The sequence below is a fragment of the Tyto alba genome, unplaced genomic scaffold, assembly GCF_018691265.1.
Source record: "Tyto alba isolate M040663 unplaced genomic scaffold, T.alba_DEE_v4.0 Super-Scaffold_22, whole genome shotgun sequence".
Classification (NCBI taxonomy): Eukaryota; Metazoa; Chordata; class Aves; order Strigiformes; family Tytonidae; genus Tyto; species Tyto alba.
The window spans coordinates 41,167,388-41,188,834 of NW_024881296.1; the positions used below are offsets into that span (position 1 = coordinate 41,167,388).

General features: G+C 43.6%; 1 protein-coding gene across 1 annotated transcript; it reads right to left on the reverse strand.

Moving 5' to 3' along the window:
* Positions 1-2,078: 2,078 nt before the first annotated feature.
* Positions 2,079-20,640, reverse strand: AMD1 (adenosylmethionine decarboxylase 1). The gene is made up of 9 exons (XM_042796071.1): positions 20,091-20,640; positions 9,820-9,906; positions 8,121-8,247; positions 7,524-7,626; positions 6,675-6,717; positions 6,431-6,575; positions 5,315-5,407; positions 5,082-5,237; positions 2,079-4,144 (listed from the first exon to the last, which is right to left on the reverse strand). The coding sequence occupies exons 1-9, from the start codon at positions 20,219-20,221 to the stop codon at positions 4,004-4,006; spliced, it is 1,026 nt and encodes a 341-aa protein (XP_042652005.1). The 5' UTR covers positions 20,222-20,640; the 3' UTR covers positions 2,079-4,003.
* Between the last annotated feature and the right edge of the window lie 807 nt (positions 20,641-21,447).

A 21,447-nucleotide genomic window follows, 5' to 3' on the forward strand; every position in this document is an offset into this window, starting at 1 on the left:
TTTTAGGACTATCACGAGAGAAACCTGAGGTTACACTACTCCAGGTAGGAGGCTTCATTTCTCTGGCACCAGGTAATCCTGCACCACCAAAGCAACAGCCAGACTGACAGCCAGTACCTGCTCCTGGAGTCATCCTACCCTCCAATCTGAGTGCCAGAGCGAATTCATCTCTCTGGCATCAGCATGTTACAGCAGAGGCCTAGGACTGAAATTTGGTGGCTTTTAATGCCTATTCAAATGGCTTGATACCAGCACTGGTGCCAGCAGCTCTATCTTCTCCCCGTGTTGAACTTACATTGGGGTGCAGACACGCACAGAACTGCCTTGTCCTCACACTCTCTGCAGTCTGCCCCTCTCCCTCCATCCCCACACAGCCTAAGACGAGACTTTCCAGCTTGACAACAATCACTATTATCTTCATTCCTCAGACTTGCAATTGCTTCTATTAACTCTGAGGGTCATCTTTTTCTTGGGACGCTGTGAGCTCAGCACTCATCCCTCCAGGATGAGCTCAAACACAGAAAGTCCACAAGAAATGGAAGGAAGGAGAGGCTACCAAAGGGAAGTACAAATCACTTCGTATGCACACGGAGATGAAACTGTAACAGCTAAGTTCTGTTTTAAACTGCTGAATCAGGCAGGTGACCTAACACCAGAAAACAAATTGATATACATCCTGAACAGTCGTCACTGAGACGGCCTCCTCTCAAACCACACAGGTCTCTGTGGAATGAGATGCGCTCCCCATAGTACAGGCGGCATCGAATTAGAGACTTAAAGCTGGACCGCACAAACCCACAAGACTGGATGGGATGCATCTGCCAGTAGATCTACAGAAAGCCCTTCCTACCCCTTTACAGTAGTTATTCCATTGATTTATTCACAGAAATCAAGTGGACATGTGGAATTGCAGCCAGTGCTGTTTCCTCTACTGGTTTATGACAAATATTAACATCGAACACCACAAATGACTACAGCAAGCTTTGCATTTGTGTTGCCAAAATGGACAGATACATAGATACCATATTCTCATGTCAGTTATCAGCACCATTTACCATCAAGAAGGGCTACTGTACAGGCATGTTACGGAAGAACACTCCTGAGGTGAAAAACATGAGGATGACAAGGAGTTTTACAGTAAATCTGCCAACTTCAGGCAAAGTGAGTTAAAACAGAGAAACATTAAGATGAATCTTCAGTTTTGTGGTCAGTCTAGAAAACAGTTCTTCGGAGGTAGATTACTGCTAACTTGTCATAGCTGAGACAGACAGGATGTCTTGATGCTGCAAGCTGGAGTGTCTTCCCTCCACAGAAGACATAGTTGGATATTTTCAACAGTGTTAAGTACTTGAAATAACTAGAAGTTACTATTTAATATCCAAAGCACTATTAGAGAAGTCCAGTATGAAAGGATAGGTTCTGGGCGCTTACTGAAACCTGTATTCACACAACGTATTAGGCCTTCAACACTAACACAGGTTTTCCCTACTTGGGTGACTTTGGGGGCTATCAGCATTGTAAGAACTTAGCAGGTGTGGTTAAACTGCTGCTGCTGTTCCTGTAGGACTGTTTACATAGAGTTGAGGAAGTTTATGTTGGTTGCATCTGCTTAGTACTGACATTCCTAGCCACTAACTTCTGGTCTAATTTACTGTCCAGATTAGGAACGTGCCTACTTTATCTTGAGAGAAACATCACCCTGAACTCTCAAAGTCAGTGTAAGCCTAAGAACCATAAACATATGTCAGAGTTTATTACTTAAGACTAGCAGAAGCAGGAGTTGTCTTAATTCAGATGAATATTAAAATATTTAATGCTGAAGAAAAAATACAAGTTAGATGACTAAAGCAAATTTCAATTTTTGTGTGTTCCTTCAGACAAGTATTTTTAGCCTCAAGAACAGCGCAACATTTTCATGTGACTTCCTTTGAGATGTCTCATTTTAAACTACCAACATGCTAATAGTTGAGATGCATCCCCTTAGGACAAGAAACACATAAATCTGTTTCAGAATTAAGCCATTTGGTACCAAAAAGCACGAAGAGTGTAAAGGATAGAATTGCTGGATCATCACTACAAACAATTTAAGCGAACTTTTATTGAAGCATTAAGTTGTGGTACAGATATTTTTAAATGATCAAAGTCTAACACCACAGAAATGATACACCATACTCCCCCCATCCTGATCACCCTAGATAGTTCAATAATCCATTTAACAGCTTTCACTTTTATAGCCGAGGCTTATACTTCTATTTGTAAAATGTGTATTTCAGTATTACTTGAAAAGGGATCTTCAGTCTACTTAAAGGACCTCAAGCCAACAAATGTCAGGTCAGTTGGGACAATGTTCAAGAACAAAAAAACCACTGAACATCAACAATATGCTTAAAATAAACCAAAATGTTCCAACCACTTGATTTTTAACCAAGTAGACTTTAGTTTAGAAGCACTGAAAAAGTGCTTCATTTATAAATACGGAAGGAACAAAAAACCATTGTGTCAAACCAGAAAGAGTCAACACATAGCAGGGACAAGAGAGGGGAAAAAAATAATCTCAGTTTCATAGTTAATATGCTGGTCTCACAGCTGTTAAAATCCCAGTATTTACTAACATAGCTGAAAGTGTGCCAGCTCTTTAAAGCCTGCATTTTAGTCAATATCCATTAAAGTGATTTTGAATTACACACTTATTCATGCTCTATGAATAGCATTCTATTTCACTTCTGTCCAGGTGTCCCAGACAGTTCTTGTTCTATGCCTTCACTTAATGCCCTCAAGTCACAGTAAGAGGAACCACCTGAAGTAATTAGGAGGAAAAAACAGATGAAGTCACAACACTCAAATACAACATAAGTCACATGCACAACAATGTCACAAGACTGTCACAAGATAGAGGCATTAGCTTTGCTTGGAACAACAAAATGAAGTGACACTGGACCAGTTGAGAAGCACACTTTACAGTTAGAAGTGGTAGGTCACAGGTTTTACTGAAAATAATCCAAACCAAAACACCCAGACTGGCAAATTCCACTCCTTCACTAGATCTACCTGCCAGGGCTCAAGAGCACCAGCTTCTTAGTCTGACATAACTGGTGATTAGGAAAGAAGATGTCTGGTGCCAATATGAACTTGCACTTTGCAAGGCTGTCACACAACTAAGCCAAAGCACTTGCGTCCCGACTCTGCTCTTCCCCTATCAAGTCTTGGACCTTCTTCAAATCCTGCCGTTGTGTAGCAGTGTGACAGCTTGGGGATGCGGACAGATAAGTAAGCGTTAAGGTAAAACAGAATTTAACCTGCATTAGTACCGATACCCAGGTTCCTAGAGGTGAAAGACCAATGCATTAGCCCAGCACTAAAGTACAGCTGAGCAAATTCCTATAAGCTTTATTAGAGCATGAAAAGTCAGTCTGATTTAAAAATAAATCAACCACCACCTGTAGTAGCAAAACAATTTGTAACTGTTTTAAGAAGTTTCTTCAAACATGGAAGTGTTAATTAGCAATCAGTTTCATTAGAAATCATAAAAGTTTGTCAAAAACTGTTTTAGACTGAAATCACAACGTAGATGGAATGTGACAAGTTAACAGAGAACTGTCCCCAGTGAGTAGATTGAGGCTAAAGTCTAATGAGGACGAAAGCCTTGTCTGTGGGGAATTTTTGGTGATACCTGGAGAAAAACTATACTGTGTGTAATTCTACCTGAATCATTTTTACAAGTGTTGTAATGTTTCATACAGTAAGATTTTTCTACATGCATTTCAATTTCACAGCAAGAGTGGCATAGAGTACCTAAACACAGAAGAGAGCATTCATGCAAGATATCTAACTTCTTGATATAATAATGCATACAATTCAAAATGGTTATACTATGATTACACCTAGGGCTTTCCACAACTACAAGGTGGTGGGAGTGGAAAGCATGGCTCCCTGAATCATTAACTAGAAAGCAACCACCACCTTCTATATGGGATTTCTTTTTGCGCTTTTTCTTCATTCTTAATCAACTGTGCTGTTGCTGGCAATTTTTTGTAAAACTGGTAAAAACAAAATTATAATCACTGAATTGGGCAATCTGGTGATCAAGACGCTTAAACCCTTCAATCTTCTGGGCAGAAGAAAACACTGTACGACATTTAGAGCTCTAGAAAACAAAAAAGTGAAAGTATTTAAACTTTGCATTTAGAGATAGAGTAGCACAAGATGTATTTTACACGGGGTTCTTGTGATAGGGTCACTAACATACTTAAAACCCATGCCTGACAGTGCTGCAGGAAGTTCCAAACCCAAGCAGTGATTCTGCTCCCTGCATATGGCTCTGCTTTTCTGTGAACCACTACAGGGGCTGGAGCTCCTCGCTTATGGGGCCGGGCTGAGAGTGGGGACTGGTCAGCCTGGAAAGGACAAGGCTCCGGGGAGACCTCAGAGCGGCCCTCCAGTGCCTGAAGGGGGGACAGGAAAGATGGGGGACAAACTTCCTAGCAGGGCCTATACCCACAGGACAAGAGGTAATGGTTTTAAACTAAAAGAGGGTAGATTTATACTAGATATAAGGAAGACATTTTTTACAACAAGGGAGATGAAACACTGGAACAGGTCACCCAGAGAGGCTGTAGCTCCCTGAAAACATTCAAGCTCAGGGCACCCTGATCTAGCTGAAGATCTCTCTGCTCACTGACAAGGTGTTCAACTAGATAATCTTTACAAGTCACTTCCAACCCAAACTACTCCGATCCTGCGATTAGCTGGCAGCATCACCATTAATAGCAGCACTTCAACTGACAGCTGCAGCCAAATCCAGAAAAATGCCAGAGCAAGAAGTGATGCCTATACAGAACTGCACAGGAAGTCATTAGAATACTGAGACTTGGCTGCCTTATCTTACTATTTCTTAAGTTTTCTGAGATGAGATTTAGTACATGCCAAAGCAACTCTGAAGAATATTTTTACTTTCCAAAGAAACTACCATTCAAATATAGAGGCAAACTGAAAACCACTAACACTGCAGTAAAAAAAAAGCTCTAGTCTTGCTTTGTTTGTGTCTATATGCATAGTTGACGGGATAATGCAAGAAAACTCACCTGATTAACGAAGAGGGTTGTCACAAATTTTCCTGGCTTGAAAACCTCTACAACTTTTCTAATCAGGTCATCGTAAGAGGTCTGACTTATGTTTGTTTCAAAACTAACGTAAGAAAACTCTGGTTCTGGAGTGATGTGAATAGTCCAGTAAGTTCCCTGAAAAAAAATATAGTATTACCACCAAATAATTACTAGTTATTTTAACATAAATTATCAAAAAGCATAGAACTTACATCCGATTTCATCCCATTCATTGAATACCCACAAGGATTGAACATTGTAGCATCAATAACAGAACCTGGTATCAGGTCACGAATTCCACTCATCTGAAACAGAAGTTAAAATTAGACCACTCAGTTTATCATGCATCCTTACCCTTGTTCAGATTTAACTCAAAGGCAGAATGAACACCCGGTTTACAGGTCAGAACACCCGAATTCTCCCAATAACAAGTCAGTTTTATAATCTGTACCACCGTAGATGAACAACTTTGCATCCTGTCACCAAGTAGAGTGACTGAGTGCCAAGTTGCATGCTGGTTATCAGATGCTTTGCCTCTTACAGAACCAAGCTGCATACCTCCAAGACAAGGGAACACCTTAGAATTCTAAAACAAAATTGCTTCGGCAACCAAAATGGAACTCCTGTTTAGTATCCATTAAATGTAAGGCTGCTGATGTTCACTCCACAGTGAGAAGATACTACTTCATGCTCTAGAATGAAGTGCAATCCCAAGCACTCAGGTTTCCCACACAGTACTTGAGCTACAGCCGAATCTCAATAGGAAATACAGTATGAGAATCAAAGCCTAAGATGGAAAACCAATTAAGTCAATGTACTTGTCAGAGAAGCTTGTTCATGTCACAGGACTTTCGCATTTGGAGAAAAGAAAAAAGGAGGCAAAGCCATCAAGATATGTTTAGACCTTAAATCCACTCCCCTCCCCCAATATCCAAATGGCTCTGTGATTTAACCTTAATTTCCATATCTAGATTCCCTAGGCATTCATTATCTTCAGTTTAACTCTGACTCCTCAATCTCCATCCTTCAGTGGATGTTACTCAATTGTGGGTTTATTCCTATTCCTCTATTTTTCAGAGGATAAGCTTCCAATCATCCAAAGCACTAAACTGCTCCTTTCAATACGTTAAAGCAGGGGCTTTGAAAATGTGAATTCATATTCCCCAAAACATTCTAGAGTTAAACCCCTTTTGCCACCAAAATATTAAGCTGACATTTTCTGAGATCTTTCCTACCACAAAATACACCTTGTATTAAATGGTAAGTGAAGCATTTTGTTGCCCCATTTCCATCATTCCTGAAAATGCTTAGTTTTCAAGCAAACATACACGAGTGACATCATTTGCAGTAACACCGTCTTTCATGTAGAACTGGTCCATAACTACTGGGTCAAGCTCACTCATCAGAATTTCCAGTGTCTGATCAGGCTGATTGGATATCCGACTCTCCGGGAAATCCAGAGTGTACAGGTACCTATAGAAAATACAAATCAGGTATGCAGTAAGTATTACCATCATCACGTTACAAGTTCTACTGTAAGCCCCAAATATTTCCAAGTCTTCACGTACATACCAGCAATCAGAATTCATACGCCCCATGCAATAAGCTGCTCCATCTAGACAAGACAGAAAGTCTCCATTAATGTACCACAGCTGATCGTTTATGTATAATATTACCTTAATTTCATATTTCAAGACAGTGAAAGTCTTTCACAGAACTCTAAGAGGTTCACCGATACAGTCAGCATCTCTATCAAATATCCAGGCACTTGACTTCAGGAATGCAAAGCCAATAATCAGAGAAACAGGCTCTTGGAGAAGGCCATCTGGACACCCCAGTTAAGAGCCTACTAGCAGGAAATTCCAGTTACAGCTGTAGCTATGCAGAGACAGAAACCTTCGTGCTCTTAAGCATCCATTAAATTGATACTTAGCATTTATTTTCAAATAAATTATTTTCAAACTCAGACTACAGCTTCCATGTTCCTTCAAAAAACTTTTCTGCCAGTAGTTAAAATTCAAGGTTATTCTTGTAGGTTTTAGATTTGATTAAATGCTTCAATTCAATCTTTAGCGCAGTGACGTTTCTGAGAAAAGCTTACAGTTCTCTTCAGTGTATTAGTTACCTTAAATTACTATCCTACCTCTTTAGTGAGGCTTTCAGGGTTAGTGAGAGCTGGGTTCTGCAGACTAACTTACTACACTCATTTGGAAAACTGAAGATTACCTCAGTTAAGACAATGTGCCAAGTGTCAAACTTTCAGAAAAAAAAAAGTATTTATGGCTTTTGATTTTTAAGCAGCCAAAGCATGTGCTGGCTGCAGAACTGCATGAACGGCCTGGCAGCCTGTATGTACTGCACTGCTTGTCACCTCTCACTTCTCACAAGTTGCACAACTTTGCTGAAGTTTCATGTACTTACTTGGGAAAATTTCATTAAGGAACTCTACTTCTTCCTGGAAATTCCTATGTGGGTACTCCTGGTGGGAAGGCTTCATGAAATTCTTACGTGAATAAAAGAAGCTCTGAAAAAATAAAGGTTCATCTTAGATATTGAATATATCCATCCACCTTGAATCTAAAAACCTAGATAAGTGCAAGCATTTATTACAATCTTTCACATGACCTAAGTCTTCATTGTCAAAACATTTTTACCTGTATTGCCATTTCAGAGACATATGGTTATTTCCAGCTTAATCTGTAAGCTAGAGGAGACAGCTTACTTCTAAATTTGTTTTCCACAAGAAAACATCAGCCACTTCAGCACTGCCAACATGGATATGGAAGTCTTTCACTTAAGTAACCTTAACTCAGGACAGTAGCATTTCTAAGTTGGGCAAACAGAAAGCTAAATCCTACAGCAGAGCAAGCAATCTTCTATTACAATCTTCCCCTTATGGGAAGCATACTTAAATGGCAAAGGAAGTCTCAGAATACTCAGGAAAATCATTTAATTTGAAATATTAGTAGAAAGCTTCTTGTACATTCTAAGAAAGATGCAGCATTTTTGGCACCTTACCTGAATTGAGTCAAACCCACTGTACTCCCTAGCAAGCTCCAACAGGGGAACCAGTGCTTGCAGTAAGAGGGTGGTACCACACGTCTTCAAAATGAAACGTCTCTTGGAGACAAACATGCTACTCTCACTGGAAAAAAAAAAAAAACAAACAAAAAAACAAAACCAAACCATCAAAACAAAAACACTTGTTAAAAATATACTGAGTGTTCTACAGAAAACAAGCCAGGAGAGAATGGTTACATCTTGGTTCTTATCCCAACCAAATGCATTACTGTAAGTGAACATTCAGCACACAGTACATAAGCATACTTGGCAAATGGATCACACCAATGTATTTCAGCTAATGTCTGAGAGCTGTTATTTCCCCAAATACCTGATGTGAGTGTGATACCACACAGCTACCACACTGCAGGAGAGCTACTACCTGCTACCTAGATATCCTCAATATCTTTGAGAAGTACAATCATGCTGCAAAGTGGGTACACAATGGACAAGCAGTTTGATTTCTTCACCCAGACAGAACAGGGTCAAACTTGAAATGTGACTTTCTCAGCTTAAATAAAGCCTATGAGAAAGTGAACTCAAAAAAGCCAAAAGCCTTAACAGAATTTCATAAATTGTGTGCCTGCAACTTCTAGGAAAGCTGACTACTAGGAAGTGGTAAATCAGCACCTGTCCAAATGAATGGGAAGTCTCATAGTAAGAGTACAGGCACAGCTCTAAGATATGCCTTATACATAAAACACAGAAATTAACTATAGATAAACTAAGTCAGATACCTAACTACAGTCCCACTGAACTGGGGACAGGCACTGATACTACATCCAGAAAATTAAACATGTATAAGTATCTTCTCACCAAGCAACTGAGCAACAGGAGTAACAGTTGAGTTAAATAACTCAGTTTGGAATGCTGTTTAAGAATGCAAAAGTCAAGGTTATATTTCATCCACAATACAGTTGCAACTAATTACATTCTTTCCAGAATTTTGCTTTAAATACACGAAGCTTGCAGAAAGGAGACTTCAGCACAGTTTCTTTGACTAGCTTACTCTTAGCCCAACCTTGCCCTCAAGGCAGTCTTCAAGAGTACAAAAGCTTCAGTTTTTGTAATCTGAAGTAAAACAGAGAGTGTCAATGTGTCTGTAAAGTTCCTGTAGAAAAAAGCATGAAAGTATTTTGCTGGATGAAAAACACATGGCCAAAGCAGTGTCCTTACAACTAACTGCTGAACACAAAAATTCCAACATTTCAGGAAAGCTACCTTTTCACAGATGTCCTTAGCTCAGCTGCAAGAGTTGTTCCACTTGATTGCATTATCTGGAGTTAAAGCCGATCTAATGATACAGTTTTTGCTGATCTAAAAGTGACACCTACATGCATTATTCTGCTGGAAGTAATCCTAAACCTCTTAAGTTGGGGGACTTATTTACCCCTGGACAAAATTCAGTGATCAAGTGCAGAACACAGCTCTGTCCTTAATCCTTTTAGTTAAAGAAAAAAGACAAGCACTGATAACTATGAAGATGTTTCTGCTACTGAACAGAAGCATGACAGTACTGTGAGTAGCAGACCCTGCCTGTTCTAGTCATGAACAGCAGGATCTTAACCCAAGACTGGATTCTGAGCCAGGTGGACCCCACATGACAGCTCTAGTTTTTTTACCTCTTGCAGACTGAAAGAATAAGCTAGTGGCTTACCTGAGTACATAAGCTTCCTGCTTGTCAGTTTTTGTCACACTTATGATCAAACAATGCACATTCTCCAGAAGTTTGTCCCACTCAATCCTGTGAAGAAATTACAGAAGAGCAAACAGGTTAAACTGAAGCTTTCCAGAACACTGGGTAAAAAGTATAGCCCAAACAAGACTATAGCTCTTGCCTTGAGATGCTGGATCTGAGAGCACAAAAGGCAAGGTCTTTTTATATAGGAACTGTCTATCACAATACAGTAATATCCAATTCTTAGCTCCCAGTGGCTAAGTACTCCTCAAGATCTGTTCATCTGCTGCATGAAGACAAGCATCGAACAGCAACCCCAATCTTTTAACTAGGCAAGTCAGGATAACCTTAATTCTTGCACTCTACATGCACTAAGATAAAATTCACTGTTAAAGAATGCTTCAGGTTCAATCTCCACATACTTCAATCACAGTAGTCACTGGCAACTACTGGAGTAACATACCAGCAGGTTAACATTAACATGCTTTTTGTCCAGCTTAGAGTCAAGTTCAAAATTTAATTGAAAAACAGCCCCCAAAAGCTAATACATCTCAATGACCCGAATTCCTCTTTGATCAATCAGGAAAATAGAATTTCTTCTACCTCTGGAAGATATGTTTCAAACTATTTTCTATAAGTGTTATATTACACTTACAAGAAAATCAACTGAACTATTTTCATATAGTACAACTGGAAACTACAGTGCCAGATCTCAGTATAGTGGTAGAAGGTTAATATTTCAATTTTTTTTGCCATCATTACTAAAGGAATTTTATTAAGAAACTGAAAAAAAAAATCTAAGGGCTCAAATTAAGCCCAAATACTTCCAAGTACTCATGAGAAGTGACAGACTTGCAAAAATCTACTTTGGTTGTCCCTTCTGTCTTGTGTCTACACCAGATCAGTACAATCCAATATAGTCAAATTTGCTATCAAGCAGACAGTAACAGATAGAGCTTCCTGAAGTTGCAAAATTACAAGACTGCCAGCTGCCCCATTTCTCCTACCCTTCCCTTCCCACAGCCTATTCCATCTGCAGGTTGGTACTGCCTCTTTTGCACAAACCTGTCCTGAACTAAGCTGCCCACCAGCAGACCTGCAACAACGACAGGACCCTTCACAGTTGGGAGCATGAAGAACTGCAGTTCTGTCCATCACCAAGCAAGCTATTAGATTGGCGCAGTTGCCCATACACCTGTCAGCCTAATCCCTCCTCAATAGTCAGACTTCTACCCCTCTGACGCAGCAAAGGCTCTGGAGTTGTACTTCAGGACTGAGCACACACTGTTAATTCTATCAGCAGGGTTCCCCCAGCAGCTACTCATCTCCCCCCTTAGAAAATTGGTCAGTTTGCAAAGTTGAAGTTCTAGATTCTGCAGTACATACAACTAAAATATATCCACATGTTCTTTGCTTCTCTAAACACCTCAGTGAATAAATGCCATAATCCTTCTCTCACTTGAGAATGCCTCCTGAAACTGAACTCTCTCTACTCCTAATACTTAAGTATTTTCCCTTTTAAAGTATTGCACTAAACCAGTACTTGTACAGGAGTCAATCAGAACATACTTACTTTAGACTCACACTACCACCTCCATCTGGATGAGACTGAAGCTATTAAATTAGCTGAAGAGAATCCTATGCATCTTAAAGTCCCTCATAATTAAGTGCACATCTGAACAACTGATTTATGAAATCAGTGACATGTGGATAGTTAAAATCAAAGTGAGGTTTTCCCTACTACACCAGCTTGTGAGCCTTGATGGAATACCATTCTGCCACTACAGACATGACAGCACAGATCACTCCAATCTGCATGTCAAATTGGAAAAAAAAAAAAAAAAAAAAAAGCTTGTTTTTAATGCTCAGATAAAGTCCCACACATTTATTTAGCTCTACACTTTTGTCACTGACTGGGTTTAGCTCTGCTCTTGATACTCAAGTTTGTATGAAAATGCAAACATCTGTTAATCTTTGAAAAGCCTGGTAAATGCAAAGAGTGAAATAGTTCATATTACCCCGATTTTTTAAATGCTCCTTTTGATATTTTGCTGAGGACTGAAGGATTTAGTTTTCTCTGGAAGCTACAGAATACCTGCATAAATTTGCCAGCCTTCATATCTTCCTCTAACATCCTATTATACTCTTCCTGTAAATTGAACTAAGTAACATTTTAACTTGTTCAAATCATTCCAACACCACTACCAGTATTTTATCTGCCATTACAGAAACACCTAGTGTCTGACAGCATTTATGAAAGCTGAGGCAGAGTTTCCTCACACTGCCTGATGCTGAGCTGTGGTAACCCCATTTGTACATCACTACAAATCTGATTTTTCTATCCGCTTAAGTATCAATGGGTATGTGACTATCAGGCTTTGCAAGAGCATATGTTTCAGCCTCAAGTTTCTTTCCTGGTCAGACGATCAAAACCTTAGCTTTATGTAGACAAGTGAGAATTTTCTGTAAGTATCACTGTAGTGCAGTTCTGCACAAACATTTCAAGAAAAGGACTCATTTAAGTTTCAATCACACACTGGCCAAGGAAGAGGTGACTATTTTGATGTTCAAGTAGTCCAACAGTGAAGGATCAGTACAGCATACTAACAACAGTACAATATTGCATGTTAAGTCCAAGCCCTAACATGCAGAGAAGTTCCTAGTTACGCTTCTCAGTACTAGAGTAGGTATTTGGGTACTATGGCTGAAATCTGTAGTGGCACAACACCTTTGTATATTAAAACTTTTCTGGATTCATCACTATTCCAGTACAGAAACCATTGCTAAGCATATGGTAAATGTTCATGCATTCGGCCTTTTTGGGAATAAAGTTCATAATTTGATCCAATTCAAGAGTAGCATCAAGGAAAAAAGCCTACAAGGTGAGAAACATACAGAACGCCAGGCTTAATCCAGAAGCATACATAAAATAGAGTAACAAGGGGTTGCAGGACCCAGGATGAAACTTCGCCACATTAGGGAAAAGTTTTGTAGAGATACTGGCCTGTACCTGCAGGCATTTTAAAATTAAGCACAGAAAACTACAGGAAGGCCACTAACATGCTAGATTTGATCTCGATATATTTAAACAAGATGACCTTAATATTTGACATTTTCCATTGTTTAAAGCAGAACATCTGGAACAACTCTGTACCAAGAAGGCTGAGTTCACTAGAAGTCTAACTCTTGCATTTCTTCCTTTTCTTTAATCTGTATAAATTTCTAAGTGTTAGGGACAAGCAATGTCCACCCCCACTTAATGAAGAAACAAGAAAATCCACCTTACAAATAGCATTTAAGTAGTTATCAGCACATGTAGTATTGCAGCTAATCCCATTTTGTCAAGTAAAAAACCTCATAGTATCTGTGAAACACTTGAGAACATTACTCATTTCATAATGGAGTGAAGTTTTAACTGGGAAGTAAAGCCTCCAACTGAAAGAGGGAACCAAAGAGACATAATTCTCAATAAAATGCTATCATGGGCTTCTGCTCTTCAGAATTCCCCTTCCAATGGGTAATATGTGGATTGCATTATTATTTCCCACAGCCAGCCATCAGGACAATCCCAAACACTTTGGAAACTGCTTTCCTGTACTTAAGCCAAGCATATGAGAGTATGATGCATGAGACTCATTGGTAGCCAAGTTCTGCAGCAGACCTGTATCCACTGGAACTCCAAACTAAAAACGCATTTGAGACCAACTCCTCACTTACACAGGCTTATTACCCACTTCATTCCAAAGCTGTAAGACCCTGCTTCTGAAATTTCAAGTAACTGCCACCTACTGAAAGTCAGAAACGTTTCTCCAACAGGCAAGCACCATGGATCTTAAATGGTTGTACTTGCTCAGAGAATACCAAATGAAAATGGAATACATCTACTCACGTGTGAAAAACTGTCCATGCTTCAACAGTAAACAGCTACTTGTTCTATACTTGACTAGCAAAACATGACAAAAGAAAAAAAAATTAAAATCAAGTTTAGCAATCTACTCCTGTGTATGTGTTGCAACGTTATCAGGACAGACTTGTTACCAGAGTGCAAGTAACTTCCATTCAAACTGCCACCCAGGCACGTCTGTATGGAAAACTTATCAGAACTGAGAAGTATTGTGATTTATTTTTAGGAAGTATGCTTACAGCATGCAATGAAATCAATAGCCAACAGTGCCTTCACCAAGTTTCAAACCATCGTGCTTGCTCCTTTATTTCTTCTTTCTGAGAAATAAAGAATGAATAAGCTATGAATCGAGTTCTCCTTGCCAGATAAAACTGTACTTTTGAATGCAAGTTACTGGCCTATACTGAGCCTTCAGGGGTAAAACAGGTTCTTAATACAGGAGTAGTCCAGCGTATCATGCAGTAGTGCAATACTGCTGTTTCAGGACAACGGGGAAGGGGGGTTAACAGCAATTTAAATAAACAACTACATAAAGAACTTGTTCCTATCACAAATTAACAGCCCTCACAAGCATACCACCCTACCACTCCAGTAACAATGCCTCGCTAACACAGCCCAGATATCACTGAGAAAACTTGTTTGGCATGAGAGCAAGAATTCTTAGGAAATAAATCCTACAAAAATCCTAAAGACAGCTTAAGCTGTATACGTACTCCTGCATAGCTTCTCATTAAAATAGAACAGCTGTCAAGTCTGTAATAATTGAAGTAATAAGCATTTTAATCTTGTACTGTAAGGCCTTGTTCTAAAATCAAGCATTCAGCTGCACAGCAACTTTATTCCCCCACCTGCTACCTACTAAGTATTCTTAGGAGCCAACAGGTACATCTGTTACCTCATCAGCAGGCTACAGTTAAGTAGGCAAATTCCTACCAATACCATGATCCAAAACAGTCAAGCTTAGTGCCTTGTCCAAGCTGCCTATGCAGAGGAAATGTAGCCCAGGCACATGGAATCCAGGTAAGTATCAGTGTCAGTAGAGTTGCAACACTAGTTGAGTGTCCTGAAGCTGGTAGATACAGTACAGACCAGTTACACAAAAATCACAGCTTTTTAAAGCACATCCTGGCACCTGGTGTGTTTCTCAGCAGACACCCACACATGAATTATTTCTTGTTAGAAACGTAACAGCTTATAAATTGCTGTTTAAGTTACAATATCTTGAACTACAATCACACCCTGAATTTAGACACAAGGCACTGGCAACCTGCTAATTTTACTTCAGTGGTATCCGTGGAGTGCACAAAACCCACACCCCCTCTCTATGTTCTGAACAGATACACAGAAAGACTGCATCTCCCTTATCTTAAACTTAAGAAAATCTCCCCAGGGACATGCACTTAATCTTGAATTAAAGACTGGCACCTGAATGGAAAACTGCATCCACATCAGAAGTGACTCCAAGCAGTACTCCTCAGAAAATAGCTTCTTACCTAAAAGCTACTGAGCCAACTACTAAAGAGAACCATTCCCAGATGATATCAAGGTATTTCAGCAATGGTACAAAGACAGCCACAGATCCTGCTTTAAAGGCTCTGTATTTCTCCTGCTGCAGGCCTTTTACAGATACAGCAGTATATATGGAACGGTGACTCCATCCTTTACATCCAGAGATATCTGATGGGTATTCCCGAGTTCCTCATATCAAAGGACAAACCACGCCTGCCACCCAAGATGGTTAAGAAAGCATAAGCCCCCATAAGCACATCAGGGCTTCAACAAGACTGACAGGCAAATTCAGGACAAGTTTGAGTGTAACCTCCTCCAGAAGGAACAAGCTGTAAGGCAGCAAGTATCTAGCATAAGCCTCAAATCTTCCTGTTCTCCTGAGTAAACAGCCATTAAAAAAACCTTTTTAGGAATATACCAATAGCTATATATTTTAATAGATGCTCTATGGAGTCTCACTAAGGGACCAGATCTTTGACAGAGCGTGACTAACCAAATTATTTAGTAATTTCAGTGGTCTGGTAGGAAAGTATCAAAAAGCCTTCAACATAGGTCTTAATCTCCCGCGAGCAGTATCACAGTCAGTAATTGTAGCAGTCACTGTAAAAGGGCTTGTTTCCTTTGTGTGAAACCATTCTTTAATTCCAATTGACAGAGTTACAAGCAAACATATTTTCCCTGTAATTTTGAACTTGTTTGCTAAAATCCAGTTTATGAACATCAGTTTTGATTAGGGAAGACTGAATTGTTACAGAGTTCTCCAGATTACCTTTCATCTCAAGGTAAGAAAGCTCAGCAAGTACACAGTGCCAGAAACCCTTGTCCCGGCACCATCTCGCCCACCCTGCCTTCCTCCCAGTCTCCACACAGAGCAGCTCTGCACTGGTTTGTTCTGAAGCACTGCAGGAACAGGAGCAGCACAGGGCTCACAGCTCAGCCTCCTTGTCCCTACACTGCAAGAAAACGAGCAGGTAACACCACTACGGTCCTTAGGGCTGGGGGAAGGGGTAGAGGTGCAGCAGCAGCCAGTTGACTCGGGCTACAGGGTGCAGCACAAAGCCCGTACGTGCAGGACTCGGACGCCTGACTGCACTGGTGCCCAGTTTTCCTCTACCACAGGATGAGAATCCCACATCAGCGTCACTCCACACTGCTCATTACGGCACTGTTTTTTCTCCAATTTCTTGTGTGACTACATAATATAGACAAATAGGAAACACACTGAAGGTCCATAAGCAAGCTTAATTCTTCAGGGTTGAATGCTTGAGTTATATACAGACTCTTAATACTTGCATCATTAACCTATGGTTTCAAACTTCTGTACATTCAATTTCACAATAAGGCTTGAGATGGGAAATGCATAGCTGGCTATCATGTGAAGGAATAAACAGCTCATTTGAGTGCCAGGACAGTGAAATACACTACTCAGTCACCACAGAATTCCAGGGCTCACAGCATGTTCATCATGTTTTCAGCAAACCCTCCTCACACATAGTTAAAGGCTATTTTTAAAAACATCCTTTACAAAACAGAGAACAAGCACTAAAGCTAAAATGAATTATTTTGAGACCACAAAAACGCTAACTTCATTCCACTTTTGATTATTAGTAGGATAGGCATCTTCAGACGCTTGCCACTATTTCAACCACAAGAGCTTTTCTCAGAACTGATGATCAAATTAACAAGAAAACCCCATATCTTAACAGCAAAGTAAAGGCCATGTTCAGTACTAAAGTTTTTAGTTGGGACCTTCACTGAATGCATTAAAGTAATAAGCACAGATCTTTTCTGAAATCCTTCACACCTATTCATACTCTTCCATAGAAAGCAGGCTTGAAGGAAGAATGTGAAAAAATTCTTAACTGCATCAGTTCTTGAACATATTTCCTTTTTTTGCTGGTGATATCCAGCAAAGACTTTAAAATATCTAATCCCTGGCAAGCACACGCAACATGGAAACTTTCAGCTTTGAACACCAGCTTAGTCATTCAGTAGATGAATGGCTCACATTTCACTACTAAGCAGGTATTACAATACAAAAGGCAAGCTCAACTTGTTTGCAACTTGATTCTAATTTAGCTATTGTTCTACAATTTCAACTTTGATTTCAAGTTCTGCTCAACATAAACTAGCTTATTCAACTGCCTTTACAGAATTAGCATAGTGGGATCTATTGTATTTGGAATTTTTTCACTTCTACCTATCAAATGTAATAAGTAATTTAATTCTGACAATTTTCTAAAAGAGAATTTTCATAAAACTTCAATTCATGCTAGCAACACACTATCACTAATAATTACTCCTGGACACAGGTTAAGAGCAATTTTCAGACATTTCACAGCTTCTTACCAAAAAAGTACAGAGCTTCAATTAACATCTTGTATTAAGAGCCAATTAACACAAAGGCCTTCAAAGCATGCTCACAGCTCTGAAACTGTGTTGAAGACCACATGCTCAACAGTTAACAGTATCTATCTACTCTATTAAAGCTTTACAGCCATATCTAAACCATACAAAGGAACAATGTCATGGCACCTGCTTTGTAGTTACATTAAAAGCTCTTCAGCAGTTTTAAAAATTAAGTTTGCAGTTTTGTAAACACGAGCCTGAGCTGACGAACAGCAGAGCATGAATGTGTCCATGAGGAAAGCACTTGCAGAATGCCATCTCTAAACTAGAACTCTCTATTCCAACACGAGCATATTAACGCAATGAGTACTGTTGGAATCTTTCACATTTGAAGCCCAATGTAACAGGAATCCTGAAGTGCCTACATAACTCCTATCGTCTGCATGCATTTCGGCTAGTATTTGCAATAGTCTTCCAAGTTAGCCTGGACATCAACTCTAAAAGTTATTACCTTGTGGTATCTGCTACACCACTGAACCTCAAAGAACTACACAACCACATCCGATGATTTCCAGGTTAAGCACATTATTCAAAAAGATCTAACTAGCTTCACAAGTCAGAAAGTTACACGAGCAAACTACCTCACTGCACCAACAGGGCAGAGCTGAAGATGTATGCTGCAGTGCTTCCGGCATGACAGAAATGAAGCTTCCACTACTCGTGAGCTAGTGATGTATACATCTACAGACACATGTAAGTACACACAACATGTGCTATTAATTAATTCAGGAAAGGCAGTTACCTGCCCACCAGCAATTCAGGTATTTGGCTAGCTAACTCTACCAGTACACACACACAGGAAAATTCCTGCGAAATACCACAACAAAGGAAACGCCAGATCGCGGATGCCTCTGAACAGACGCACCACCTCCACTCACATACTCCCAACAAGCAGTACGCCCCCAGAGGCTCCGCTCCGAGCTCCCCGACCAGCGGCCCCCGGGTACCGGTGGTCCTCACGAGCAGTGCTGGATGTTCCGAAGTCGCCCCATCCCCGCGCTACCACCCGCCCCCGAGGAGCGGACCAGCTCACCGCCCCGACTCGCCCCCTGCGCGCAGGTGCCCACCGGCTCCCGCGCTGGCCCGCCTCGGGCCCCGGGGCTGCCCCCCCCCCCCCGCAGCGAGGGCACGGTCCGAAACACGCGCCCGCGTGAAGCCGCGTGAAGCCGCGTGGGCCGCGGGCCCCCCCGGGCGGCGGCCAAACGAGCGCCAGCGCGTTCCTCACGCGCCCATTGGGCGGCGGGCGCGGGCCCGCCCCTCCGCGGCGCGCGGCGCCCATTGGCCCCAACTTGTCAATGGGGGAGAAAAAAAAAAAAAAAAGGGAAGAAAAAAAAAAAAAAAAAAAAAAAAAAGGAGGCAGCGCGATCTGGGAGCGGCGCCAAGAGACTCACGTGTAAACCGTGGCTCCAGCCACACTTCGGGGGGGGGGGGGCACACCCCACGCCCCCGGCTCACTCCGGTGCGTACCGCGCCACGGGCTGGGCTCCCGTGCAGCGCCCGCTTCCCCCCGTGAGCGCCGCTGCGCGAACCTGCCCAGCTCGCAGAGTGCCGGAGGTCGCTGCGAAACCGGCCGCGGGAGGGAACCATCAATCCTCGTCGCGACACCAACGGGGATCTCCCCTTTCCGGCTTCCATGAACTGCGACCGAGACTCCTCATCTCCCCCCCGCCCCACAGCACGGCCCGTCTTACCAGGCAGGGATTTGCCGGGCTTTTCCCATCCCGAAGCTGGCAGGGGCAACAAGCCCCGCCGTTAAAAAAAAAAATTAAAAAAAATAGAAAATTGCACGGCTGTCGCTGCGAGCGGGGCCAGGCAGTACCAGCCGGCTGCCGGGAGCCGCACGGTGCGCGGGGGCTTGGCGCAAGGGGGTGGGCGCCGCTGCCGTGGCCCCGGCACTGCGACACTCGGCGCGGCACCCGCCCGGGCTCGGCTCTCCCCTCCCCGCCGCCACATGCTGCCCGCGGGCACCGCACGGGCCCACGCGAGGTGGCGGCACGGAACGGCCTCCGCGCCCGCCCCCGGCACCGCCACCTTCCCGCCGCCGTCCCGGCCGGGGAGAGGCGAGGCTCCCTGTCCCCGCAGCCTGGAGGGACCGGGGGGGGGGGGCAGCGGAAGGTCACCCCCCTGCCCTCCCGCTGCTGCGGGGACGTTGCGCGGACGGGCGGAGGCCGGTGCTGTCACCGATCGGGGGGGGGGGACACAAGGAGGCCCCGGCAGTTCGGCGGCTGAACCCGCCGCCGCGCGCGCGCGCGGCCGTTGCCACCAACGGCTTTCGCCGAGCCACCCCGGAACCAGCCCCCCCCCCCCCTCAGCGCCAGCCCGCGCACGGCCATTACCCCGCCGCCACCACACCCGCGGCCCCGCGTGCGCCGGCCGTTACCGGCACCGCTCCCCCCCCCCCCCTTCTCCCGGGGCGCCGTTAACGGACCTGGGTATGGTGCGAAGATCGCCGGACCCCTTGCTCTGGTGCGGCTCCTGCTGCGCGGGCTGCTGCCGGGCGAACCACACCTCCAACAGCTTCTCGGTCCCTTCGAAGAAGTGTGCACCGTTCTCCTTCATGGTGAGACAACTCGGCAACCAACAACCACAGAAATTAACGACAACCAAACTGCCGCCCCCGGCCGCTACCGTTCGCTGCTGCACGGGCCGCGCTGCCGCCGCCGGGCGGGTCCCAGTCCGTCCCGGGCGGGTTTCACCTTCTAGGAGATTTTTTTTTTTCTTTTTAATATTAATTTAAAAAAAAAAAAAAAAAGGAGGAGGAATAAGAAGAAAAAGGTTTGGGTTTTTTTTTGTTTTTTTTTTTTTAACTAGCAAAAAACCACCCGGCGTGCGCGGCGTGAGCGTGTGTGAGCGGGTTACAGTCCGAGCGGGGGTGCGGGCGGGCAGGCGATGCGGTTCGGTTCCTTGTAGTCCGTGTGTTCCCCTGTTACAGAGAAGAGCGTTGAGCGAGCGCTAGCTAATGTCGCCGGCCATACTGTGTAAGCGAGGGGCTAGTGCGCACGCAGCCGCCTTTATACCCCGCAGGTAACCGCATCACGGCGGAGCGCGCTTGCCATTGGGCGGTCGCCGCTCGGGCCCGCCCCCCCGCGCTTCCCATAGGGCGGCGCTGACGCTCGTCGAGGCTGGTGCCGGTTCCTCTGCCCCCGCCCACTGCAGCCCGCCCGCGGGGAGCGGGAGCGGGGCCGGGGCCGCGGGGCGGGGGGTGGGGGGGGAGGCGCGGCCTGCGGGCGGCAGTGAGCGATCCGGGGGGGCGGGAAACGGGGGGGGGCTGTGAGGGGAAGCCGGGCTGAGCACGGCCGAGCGCCGCCGGGGGAGCAAACCCCGAACCAAGTCTGCGCGTGGCGTGGAGCGAGCCCGAGGATGAAGCCTCTTCGCGGGCCGGAGCTGCAGCGCTCCCTCTGCACCCAGGCCCCCGGCGCTTCCTCGGGCGCGTGTTGCCAGCTGGTAAAGAGGAGGCTGAACGGAGCGTTCCAACCTCATTCTCACCCCCTTCTTTCCCGCGAGGAGCTGTGCGTGTACGGCCAAGCAGCATGACGTTATGCGTGGCTGGAGGAGCGAGCGCGCGGGTGGGCATGTGCGGCCGTGGGCGCCTCGGGGGGGAGCGAGTTACGCGTGCACGTGGAAGCACTGGGCTACCTGCAGTATTATTTCTCCTATTTAGAGCAAGCTGTTGCAAACTAAGCAGCGCTATGGTCGTTTAAAACGTTTCTGATCAGTTGCGTAACACCTTACAGCCCGGTTTTGGCAATAGTTCGTAGTCCCCGGGAAGGCGAGGGGCAGCAGGT

Excerpts from the sequence above, each read along its gene's own strand:
- AMD1 (XM_042796071.1), bottom strand. The coding sequence starts at position 20,221 with ATGAAGGAGAACGGTGCACACTTCTTCGAAGGGACCGAGAAGCTGTTG. Across the intron at positions 8,248-9,819 it reads CAGGAAGCTTATGTACTCAG|TGAGAGTAGCATGTTTGTCT; the intron begins GTAAGCCACTAG and ends TTTTTTTTCCAG. Across the intron at positions 5,408-6,430 it reads CTGCAAATGATGTCACTCGT|ATGAGTGGAATTCGTGACCT; the intron begins GTATGTTTGCTT and ends CTTCTGTTTCAG.